Source organism: Anser cygnoides, chromosome 1 (genome assembly GCF_040182565.1).
Source record: "Anser cygnoides isolate HZ-2024a breed goose chromosome 1, Taihu_goose_T2T_genome, whole genome shotgun sequence".
Classification (NCBI taxonomy): domain Eukaryota; kingdom Metazoa; phylum Chordata; class Aves; order Anseriformes; family Anatidae; genus Anser; species Anser cygnoides.
Window position 1 is genome coordinate 156,377,623 of NC_089873.1, and position 12,223 is coordinate 156,389,845.

Consider the following 12,223-nt stretch of genomic DNA (forward strand, 5'->3'; position numbering starts at 1 on the left):
CAAGCAGCTGGCAAAACACACAGCATATTCTCTTCTTTTAATCACGTAACACATTCCAGCTGCATACTAGGAACTGCACATTGTAGCTCTGCTGTTGGAAAAGAGGCTGCCATTGCAAAGCAAGTCCCACTGTGAACCTGAATCTCTACGGAGGTCCAGCTTATATTGCAGGCTTATTTACACATCAAAAAGTTGAAACAACATAACTTTATTGCTTTTTCTCAATACCTGCTTTCCTTTGAAAACGGGCTATTTTTTCAAAGTACCAAATTTCACAGGTGAAGCATTATTAACTATATTAAATCAATATTTCTAGTAAGACTATAAATAATGAACTCTTTGGCATGTAACTTCCATCTCTTTGCATACTGTATTCAGCCACCTCCTGCAATTGTAAGAGTTGCTACGGCTCACACATCAAAAAGTTTCACCTTTCCAAATGTTTGTGTGCTCAGCTGTCACCAGTGGCAAGCAGAATAAATATTATAATCTCAGCTGGACACAATATTTAGAAAGGGATTACTCAGCCTTAGCTTGAGTTCATCTTACAAAAAAAAAGGGTTGATTGGAAGGAATGATAAGGGTCTAAAAATCTGTTTCATGCCTCCCTAGAGCAAATCAGTGAAGTCAAAACCAAAAGAAAGAGCACTTGTGTAACGTTAAAACCCAGCCCTACCAAGGCAGAATAGTGGGTTTGTCACCACCAGCTCCAAGGGGGGTGGAAGCAGAACATCACCATGGTCAGACCACGGTCATGACTGGCAAGTGATTTAGTTCTGCAGAGATGATGTTTACTCCAAAGAGTGAAGCTATAATGATAAATAATTATAAATGCAAAACTCTGCAGGAATAGTACAAATCTGACATTAGCTTTGTCACAAATTACGTCCCTGAGTAAGCCAGCAGCTAGAAACGAACCATGGAATAGCTAGAGAAGAACTTATGAAGACTTAAAAACACTTAATGAAAGAGGAAAGTCTTTCTCATCAAGGTGGCCTGCATACCCTTGGCTGGAGAAGGGAAGCCAACAACACAAATTATGCAGAAAATATGCAAGAGAAAGCACACAAGCTAGGAGGTTTACTTCTAGTTTTTGTTTGTTTGTTGTTTTTTTACTAAATTATAACTGAGTTTCAGTTAGTACAAGAAGATGCTTAGAGCAGCACATTAGCCAAGATAGCCAACTGTATGGAAATGGCATCTATTTGCCCTAGAGAGTTAGAAGTGAATAATGCTCTGTTTTTACCAGAGATCAAAACTGCTCGATATCAAATAGCATGGTTTATATGCCAAGTGTGAGCTAAATTATTTCGAGCATAATAATGAAGATTTATATGAAACAATGGTTCAACTATTTTAGGGACAGTATGCGTTATGTAAAATATAAATACCATCTTTGTATCAGATACAATTTTAAGAATAAATCTACATGTCAAATGACTTCTATGGAATTTTCATCTACATTTTATCCATTTGGTCAAGGCTGAGTCATCTTAATCAGGCAATTTATGCATGACAGAGAAATAAAACTCTCCACGTTTATCACAGCCATCAGTACAGAAGGCATTACTTCAATGAGATTGTAAAGTTCAAATGATAAAATGAGTGAGTAGTAAAAAGCATGATTTTGCCATTTCCAATTTTTATTCATAATACCAAGAAGTGGAATTATTTTATTATTCCATGAAAACTTTTTTTGGTGAAAACTTAAGCAGTAGAAAATCAGGAAATATCAAAACACATTATGACGATATATCAAGATACATCTTCCATACATACTGAAAGCTGATAAACATGTACCTGAAACTCAGGGACTCCTGACACCCATTTTTGCTCATGCCTTCTACCTTATGGCAGATGTGTCAAGTGTAAAACCAGGCATCTGGGGTCAGTTAATGTGGCCAAATACAGATGTCCTAACCTGAGATGCTTATACTTATCTCCTTTGACAGTCCATGGAAAGACAAAGGCACTTAAAAGAAACCAGACCATATAATCTGAATGAAGATTTCAAACAATGCAGATTTCTGAAACAAGTAATTAGAAGTGCCTATTTCTTTTGATAAACTATCAAAGGATTTAGGAAGCCCAGCACAAAATTTGATAGCAATGCTCTAGACGCCTCAAGTTAGAGAAAGAAATCTCACTCCAGTGCCTTACAGTGGGCATTCAATTTGAGAAAATATCATTAGCCACCATATGTGAAAAGTCTTGTTCAGATTTCGTGTCTTTGGAACTCTGGTGCAACGAAGAGCTGGACTGCAAAGGCAGCCCACAGCAATTGATCATTTTCATGTATAGCCCAAAGTCGCTGCTTGTTCCTGCAGGACACTATTTTTATGTCACCTGCTGGATTTGAAGTGTTCCAGGTACCATATGAATTACCTTAAAATAAAACACTGAGTTTGTAGGTGGACGTATCATCAGTTCTTATTTTGGAACACTTCAGATTATAAGAGAGAAAGAAATCATTACCCAGAACGACATTACCCTTTTTTCCTGGTACTGGGATTAAATACTGTTTGAAGCCACTCAAATTCACAGGCTCCTGAGAGGGGAACTCTGCAGTCCTACTCAAATAACCTACTAACAAATTATTATTATACAACTTTACACCTCCAGAGATATTATAGGTAAAATCCTTGCAAGTCTAGACAAAACCTAACAAGAACTGAATGAAGGGAAAAAAAAAAAAAAAAAGAGGGAGAAAAAAAAGCAAGTGAGTCTAGGATAAAAAAAGGTATCAAATCTCCAGCAACACTCCTTCATCTCTTCAAATGCAAATATAAATGAAAATATTTCTAGCATCTCAGTAGTTCCCTAAATCAACAGATGGTGATTATTCTTATTGATACTACTTCAGAGAGCTTTTGTGGGTCAATATAGTCTTCTACCTTAACTTACTTACCAATAACACCACCAGAGAAATAAACTTACCACTGGCTGTAGTGGTGTTCCTGGAAACATAAACTGCATTTGCTGGGCAAGCATTGCTGCTGCAGTTTTTTGTTGGATTAAGTTGTTCCTGCCATTGATTTCCAGTTGAGTTTTTAAATGCGTTGGTGGATGAAGGTACTTGCAGTTCTCCCTTGTACAACGACCCTGGAAAAAGAAGTCACACTAATTGGTCTATTGCTTTTGATGATAGCTTAATGCCCTGCAGCACGATATTACACCACAAGCTAAGCGAGCAGTAATGAAATGCAGGGTGTTTCCTGGGAACCGTGTAGCAGGCTGGGAGGAGCTGATGGCCTTGAGCTCTGCCTCAGCCCACTGCCTCTGACTGATTGTTAAGGGTATTAGCCACGGACAAGGAGCAAGGCTTTGAAAGTTGTTGATGGCACTTTCATTGTTAAGTACAGATCACTGCTGGACAATTAATAGTACGAGTATTATCCAGGCTGCCTGAATTGCCTCTCATGGTATCTTGGCTTGGGTACCCAGTGTTAGCATACCATAAATGTTTTTATGAATTACATTACATTATGAATAATAAATTTAAACCTCCTTTAAGAGAAATACTTCTTGTAAGTACATTATATTAAAGAATAACCGTGTGGCAACTCTCTGCTTGTGTTCTCTTGTACGTTCATGCTTATTACAGTCCACTGCCTTCTGGCCTCCTGTTTTTATTACATCAAATATAACTTTGCCTCCTGTTTTTATTGCATCAAGTAAAACTTTGAACTATTTCCATTCAGGTATAAAATAACAGAAGTCGAGTCGGTATTTTTGGAGCCTAGATTTAGTAGCAGTGCATGGGGCTAAATCTGAAGGTGCACAGCAACAGGAGACAGCCTGAAGACAGGGGTTTTAGACAGCTATGGGATAGTACAGACAACAGAAGATGGATTATTTTGGAAAGTTGGTGGTGGTGGGCAGCCATCCTTGAGGTGATTCGTGTTGGAGGAGATGGGTGTGGAGCACACCTCCACAAGGACTGACTGCACGCTGGCCAAAGTGTAGGCTGAGCAGCGTTAAGAAGCAGATGCATTTTCCCCCGAAAGGGAACCGTAGGGTGCACTAGCAGGTTGTGTATCTGCCTCTGCAGCCGCAGGGCCGGACTTAGTGAGATCGGCTCTTTGACAACATGGCTCATAAATTGTCACGAAGTTTTGAGAGCTGTGACCGGAGGACCTAGAGCATTAGTCAAACTCGATGTGACACACTCAACTTGGAGAAACAAGTTTCCAAATTGAGACCTTTTTTAGAAGTGCTTCTTAAACTTTCCAGTCTCTGGTATGAGCACTTTGTAATGCGTTGCCAGACAGGAATACCCTCCTATAGCCTCGAAAACATTAAGATCCCTGTGAGAGAACATCACACAGTACACACGTACTCGGATGCCGCGTATGTGTACGCGCACACACACTTTTTCCTACAAAACCCTCAGTATGCTCTGGATGTCCCAGAACGGCAGTATTAATGTCACACTTTCTACTCACACATTGAAATGCTCCTGGTTCCACCTCTAATCTGCGATAAGGACTTAATAGCTACCCGTGCAGGAGAACATCAAACACATCTAGGAATGCTCTCCAGCACCGAGGCCAAGGGGAATGCAGACAGCTATTTCCACGCCATTAAACCACGGAGAACAGCCCTTACCTGGTGCTAACACCAGAACTACTCCTGGATATTGTCTGTGACTGTGCTGAATGGCAGAGGCCAAAAGGAGTTCGAGAAAGCTAAAAATTTCAGCATATAGACAGCCACGCCTCAGTGCCCAGGAACATTACTCGGTGCTGCTTAGACGTGCTGCTATAGGTGCAGCCATTTTCGGGACAGTGTGCTCTTCCTTCTCACTTCCACGAGTCACTAATTCCGGGGGTTTTAATTATGCACACAAAAGGAAAGTCACTTTGTCAGCTGGCATAAGGAGAACCAAAAGTCGTCACGATTCGCCTTGGACAAAGCAAGAGGCAGGCTCTTCCATTCATGGGGTAATAACGCTGTCGCCTCTACAATGTTAAATGGGAACATGCTTACCCGTGAGCGCGGCAACGAGCTTGTGCTTTTATGTTGCCTGATGAGGATTTCCTGATTAAGACATTTTTAACCGAGACCTATTTAACCTTAATCTAATTTGTATGTAACCTTAATCTAATTTGTATGTAAATGGTTCATAGAGCAAATGTGAAAACGAAAACAACAAAATAAAATCACGTAAATCTATCTGATGGAAATATCTACCGATGCAAATGAAAGTGATCCTCAATTAAGGAGTAAGAGTAACTCTCGTCTGCAGTGGCTTTTGAAGTACCTCAACTTTGAAGTAAGCCTGCAATGAGCACACCACTACCAGCTCCGAAAGCACATGGCTAGCATGTACCATCACTTCAAGCTCTGCAAAGCAACCCACAGAGCACAAAAGACTAGTTATTTCAGAAAACTTTCCAAAGTAATCCAAGCACATAAAAATTTACTCTGTTCCCTGAAGTTATTAATGTGTGTGCCCCATTTACTAGTTTTTTCGAGCTCTTGGTTAGCAATGAACTGGTGTAGCCCTGTCACGCTGCTATAGACGCACTGTAAACAGATCAAGCCTTGTTAGAATGAAATGACCCAAAATAAATGGCAATGGAATGAGCACTGAAAATAGTGAGCGGATGAATCCAGTCCTAGCTACCAAAACAAAATAAATTCTGAGACCCAGGTTGGGGGAAAATGCCTGGAAGTGACTTTTCATTTCTTTGGCGAGAAATGCTCCATGCCCCTATGAACTGCTGATGGGAACAGTTTCAGAGCAGAACTGGGCTGATTCCCAACAACTGATCAATGCAAGACTGAAAATTCAAACTTGTGGTATCACCTCAGTCAAATGTGACCCTGGGTTTTTTGTTTATTGAAATGCCAAAACCAAAGTCCAACCGAGATGATAGCAACACACCAACCCAACGGCAGAACAAAGCACTGTGCACGAAGTGCTGGAGTATTCAACTTGTTGGGTTTACAATAAAGGCCTACTTCAGATCCTTGCAGAAATATTACTGCAGTAGCAGGCCACCTCAAAACAAATAGAGAGGCAAAACTGAGTGCTTTGACTTCAGGGTGCATCAATACCAAGCCTCTGGAGCGAGGCTTGGTTCATCACAGTAGCTCAGGAGCTGCTCCACAGACTGCTTGGTGCACAGCAGCACTAACTGCGTTTGAAGGATGAGGCAGGCAGGCAGCAGGGAAAATCCTTGCTTCACACAACTTTTAACCCACTCCCACATGAGTCAGAGTTCTGAAACAGGGTGTGCAGACAGATTGATTTGAAACTTGGGCCCTAGAAACTGCTTTCACCCATGAAGTGAAGGTTATCAACACGCACATCACAAGCAGTTGCTCAATTCCCATACAATTTCTCTTGAAAAGCTCACTCGCAGTGAGCTGTCTCCCTACCTGTAATTGATAGTAACGATGAATGGATCTCAGATTAGGTTCCCAGTGCTCTGTTACTCCCTCCCCTCATCCGGGATGCATGGCACCTACCTCTGACCTCCCCTTTTTCTTGCTTGGCTCTCTACAGCTAGCCTAGCTGTACATGACACTTCAGGCAGGTAATGGAAAGTTTTAGCAGAAGCACTACTTTTCTACTGCTAATCACGCGGACCGAGGACATGCTGTGGCTCGCGCCTGGGGCGTGCCACAGGTTTGTTCCCGTAAGGAAGTGGGAGGCAGAAGGGATGCACGTGGGGAGCTGGGAACTCAACAGGGCTCAAAGGGCCCAGGTGCAGCAAGGAGAGACTCTGCTCCCATGGGGTCAATGGTCTTGAGAGCAGCTACCTGCCTGGCTTGGTACCAAACACACGTCCCTTAATGAGCTGTGGCACACCACTGACTTCTTCTGAAATCAATAGATTTCCCTAAAAAGACCAATAGGTAGTTTGCCTAAAACCAGTGGCACAAAATGGCCCAGAGACTGGAGTATATTAAAAAGCCAGGAATTATAATTTTAAAATAAGCAAAAAGAAGTAAGTGCAGAAGTAAACCACCTTAACTGTGCATATTAAAATACCAAGAACCCATTTCCTGTCTGCAGATTGTATAGCCACATCTCTTTATTTAATATTTTATAAATCCGCAGCTTTTTTCAGTATTTTACCCTTGCTTTAATAGTAACAAAAATAATAATAATTCATCCAGGCCCAGGCTGGGAATTGCCTATGCATAATAATGAGTTAGTTTTTACCTACTAAAATTACCTTTATCTCTCATAAAAATAAGATGCTTGAATTTTATTATATATATAAAAAAAGGCAAAATAATGTGTCTTTTACCTTTTAAGCTGAGAATCAACTAATACACCCACAAACATTTTGCTTGCCTACTGAAGGCTGCTTTTAAGGCAGGGGTCAGTACATATTCTTAGCATGCTTAGCATAAAAGCCCAGTAGTGAATGGAACAGCCCCAATCTGTACAGTCAATCCAAAACTCCTGTGAGGTACTTTTCTGCAGCATTTTTTTTCTTTTTTTTTTTTTTTTTTTCTAAAGTAGGCCCTAATTCAGGTTGGAACGGACTTTGAGAGGCCCCCAGTCCAAGCTGCTCAGAGCAGACAGGGTCAGCCCTGAGGTCAGACCAGTCAGGTCTTGAAAATCTCCATGGATGGAGACTGCACAACCCCTCTGAGCATCCCGCTCAACTGCTTGGCTGTCCTCAAGATGAGGAAGTTTCTCCCTACGTTCAGTCTGAACCTGCTGTGTTTTGGCTTACGTTGAGTGTCCTGTGTCCTGCCACCATGCACGGCTGTAAGGAGCTGGGCTGCACCTTCGTGGTGGTTTTACTCGGGTGGGTGGCCGAACTCCACCACAACCACTCTCTCACTCCCCCTCCTCAAAGAGGAACGGGGAGAAAATACGATGAAAAGGGCTCAAGGGTTGAGATAAGGATGAGGAGATCGCACAGTAATTATCGTGATGGGCAAAACAGACTCAGCATAGGGAGATAGTAAGATTTATTACCTATTACTAACAAGCTAGAGAAGTGAGAAACAAAGGAAAGAAACCAAAAGCACCTTCCCCCATCCACCCTCTTCCACCTCCTCCCCCCGAGCAGCGTAGGGGAACGGGGGAATGGGGGCTATGGTCAGTCTGTAGCGCTTCTCTGCCACTCCTTCTCAGTCACTCCCGTCCCCTGTGCTGCGGGGTCCCTCCCACAGGATGCAGGCCTTGCTGAACTGATCCGGCGTGGGCTGCCCATAGGCAGCAGCTCTTCAAGAACTGCTCCAGATATGGGTCCGTACCACAGGGTCCGTCCCTCAGGAGTGAACTGCTCCAACCTGGATCCCCCACGGGCAGCAGCTCCTGCCAGGTCACCTGCTCCTGCGTGGTCTCCTCTCCACAGGCTACAGGTCCGGCCCAGAATCTGCTCCGGCAGGGGTCTTCCACAGGCCGCAGCCTCCGTCGGTGCAGGTCCACCTGCTCCACCGTGGTCTCCTCCACGGGCTGCAGCGTGGAACCCTGCTCCACCGTGGTACTCCATGGGCTGCAGGGGGACAGCCTGTTTCGCCACGGTCCTCACCACAGGCTGCAGGGGGCTTCTGCTCCGGCACCTGGAGCACCTCTTCCCCTCCTTCTTCACTGACCTTGGCACCTGCAAGGCTGTTCCTCACCCCTCTCACTCTCCCAGCTGCTGTGTGGCACAGCGTTTTTTTTCCCTGTCTTAAATATGCTCTCATAGAGACGCAAAACAACATCACTTACTGGCTCAGCTCTGGTCAGCAGTGGGGCCCTTACCAAACATGGGGCAGCTTCTAGATCCTTCTCACAGAAGCCACCCCTATGGCCCCCGGTACCAAAACCTTGCCACGTAAACCCACTACAACCTTCCAGACACCCCCTTGTCAGTACTGAAGGCGCTCTACCAGGAGGAGCATCGTTACACATTCATTATGTTTAGAAGACAGGCTACCCGACGAGGAGCAGAAACGGGGAGGCCTGCTTTCTTGCAGATCCCTTTTTCCCATCCCTCTCCCCAAGATACGTCCAGTTGCCCCCATATATACCATATCTCCCTAAGCTCCCAGATCCCTTCTGTACCCCACGGCCGTCCCTCCCTTTTTCCCCCTTTCCCCCAGCACCCTCCCACCTCTCCTGACTATAGACTGGCACACAGGTCGCGCAATAAATATAACTTGCTCAAGCTGTGCATGTCCTAAACAGCCAGCCAAAATGTGCATGTGGCTGGCAGGCCACACTCGTGAGCGGCTCAATTTATACTGTAGCCTTTTCCTTAACGGGGCAGTAATTTGGATCCCTGTCTTCCACCCAGACACAGATTTTTGCCTAAGCAGCGAGAACTCTTTCATATCAAGTGATACGTGTTTGAGATGTCTGCTTCTAGCAAAGCGGCCTGAAATTGGCCAGGGTGTTCGAAAGTTATTAGGGTGCAAAGCTGACGCTGACAAAAATACAGAGAGTGCAATTATGCCAGATCTGCTTCCTTAAGAAAATGAGTTCAAACTAACAAATGCAGATGAAATTGTGTGATCTCTAAGGATTAAATATGCAATTTCAAGAAAAAAAATGTTTATGACATTCAAGATGAATGGGTTTAGAAGATATCTGAGCAACTTGTTCTACAAAGGTCAAAAAATTTTCTGGTTTCCAGCTGGACACTCATCGATCCCAACATTTCCTGGAGTTAGAAAAACCACACCAAAAAAAATCAACAAAATCAACCAAGCAAAAAAAAATCTCCTCATGCTACAATCACCTCTCCAACAGAAATAAATAAATAAATAAATATGTAATTCCGTATCGTAAAGCTTCAGCAAACTTTCCACACACTTGTGAAGATCAGATCAAACTCCAACTATATGCATTTGCAACTGTGGGCATGCCAGTCAACAAGACATCACCTGCTCTTGATATTGATATTAGATACCTGAAGATATTACATGCTGTTCAGAGCTTGGCTGAGTAAGAGCTATCACTGGCCCCTGTCTGGGATGGTGGCAGCACATGGCAAGAATAGCCACAGAGACAGCAATGTCAGCAGCTGTGGAGGTACCTAAGCCATAAATACTTCTCTGGAAGAGTTTCTGGTGACAGTAACTTCTTTTCCTTTGGGATTCTTCTTCAGCAGCCCCTTGGCAAATTCTGGTTGGGAATGAGTGTGTCCTCACCCAATCAATTTAACAATTTCACCATTGCATAAATAAGGAAGTTCTCATTTCCAATGATCTTGGGCTCTGTAGGGCCAAACAACAGACCCAGTAAATATGAAGACAGGGTATTTTTAGATGACCAAAATACAGGGGCTTATGCTCCTGTCCACAGACAGTGATATATTCAGTTCAAATGTTATTTTTCAAGTGCAGAAATACCATAAAGGAATAAAAATTAAAACAAAACAAAACAAAACAACAACAAACAAACAAACAAACAAGGTTTGTATATTCACTGAGGTATGCAGAGAAGGATGATTCCTCTTGTTCTCTAGGACTTGCATTTCCTTATTTCCCCCTATATACTTTACTACATGAGAGCTCAAATACCAACAGCCCATTCAACACTCAAGATCAAGGAAAAATACTAAACTTCAGTTTGGACTGAGTTAAAAAGTATTTTCCATCCAGCATCACAATGTTGGGATTCAATTCTCCTGTGCAGGTTTAGCTGCTTCCCAAGTTCTCAAAGAAAGTAAAAAAACAGACGCCTCATTAAAGTATTCCCTTTTTATCTGCTGTGAATACATACCACCTCACACAATCTATAGGACTTTACATGCCTGCAGAGTTAAGCCTATGTGCAAGGACTTAGGGGATTTAGTTAAGTCTTGGGAGTGAGTAGTCATTGATTTTTAAAGATATAACTTAGCATTTAATTTATTCTTTAATGTATATAAAAAAGCTTCAAATGATTTTTGAATTTTGCATTTCATATTGAAAGTATGTTGACTTGCAAATATGCATGCGTATGAAAACATGACTCCTATAGCCTAAGTAGAATTGTATCTAATTTTCTACAAAAAATGGAGATCAGCATAGAATCTTATATTTTGAAAATGAGACATAAGTGAACTATCTGAAAGAAAAAAATTAAAAAGACCAAACTGTGCTAGTAACAGAAATATGAAGCTTTTGATTGAGAGTTCAAACACCTGAAATTTCACTTGTTGCCAATACACCTTAGGACATGGACAAAATTTATTTCAAAAAAACTGAACTAAACAACAACAACAACAAAAAAGCATCTCATATATCACACCTAAAATATCAGAGCTGTTAGATCTGCCCCTCCCAAAAAAACTCAAAATTTTGTAGAGAAATTAATTCCTTATTTCTAAAGCTACCTTGCAAGTCCACCCACCAAAGTTAGTGAGTGTGCATACATATTTATACGCACCTACACATATCCACTTTAAGAAAAAGTAAAAGGCAAATTCAGCTTCTCACTTTAAAGTAGAAAAGGAAATGAATGTAAAAAAATCTCAGGTGACTTTAGCTTGATTCATTTTCCGAAAACTAAAGAAAACCCATTAGCTACTCTTCTAATTATTTCAATTATTTGTAAGAAACTAAAAGCTGGTAGAATAAAAACGATCATTTTATTCATAAAGAGCTAGAACTGCCTGTAACTGACATTAAAAAAAAAATTGAAGAAAAATTGAGGTCTTATAAAAAGATGGAATGTCTAAATGATGTAAGAGTCCTAACACTGAAGACTTAATAGGAGATATTTATTTAAATGGAAAAAGACAAAATGTTCTACTGGAGAGCACATTTGCAATGCACAAAGAGCTCTGAGTCTCTCAAGATGCTCTTTCAAACACATGTTGAGAAGGATGGCTACAGAGAATGGTTTAATAATTTGCCTTGCAATATCAAGGGAATTGTACTCAATATTAAATTGCTCAGACGCATATGAAATTTTAAGTCGTTTGACAAACATCCTTGAGATTAACAAATAAGACAAAGAAAATTCAGACAAAGAAACAACAGTTTACATTAATAACATTTTATTTCTGTGTTTACTGACTCAAACATGAATTGAGAATAATCAGGAAATAAAGATTATTTCTTCCCCAATTACATAGACTCTTCTTTTTTTTTTTTTTTTTCCTCCTTGATTTCCCCCGTTCATTGGCACTCAAAATCTAAATGAGTTATTTTTACCTCAGCTTCATGCTTGGCTACCAGCACTGATGAATATATCACAGGCAACTATGGACAAGCCTTGAAATTCATCTTTGCTCTAATGCACGTAGGCAATGTCCATGGAATACAGACAAGC

The 12,223-nt window shown here is 41.6% G+C and overlaps 1 protein-coding gene across 11 annotated transcripts in view; it reads right to left on the reverse strand.

Annotated features, from left to right (window-relative positions):
* Nucleotides 1–12,223, reverse strand: part of MBNL2 (muscleblind like splicing regulator 2) — a 110,198-nt gene that overhangs the window by 31,587 nt on the left and 66,388 nt on the right. For all 11 annotated transcript variants that reach the window (XM_066986661.1, XM_066986669.1, XM_066986716.1 and 8 more), the window contains one exon: nt 2,938–3,102. In XM_066986661.1, the coding sequence (XP_066842762.1) occupies nt 2,938–3,102 (165 nt within the window). The remainder of the gene's footprint in view (nt 1–2,937; nt 3,103–12,223) is intronic.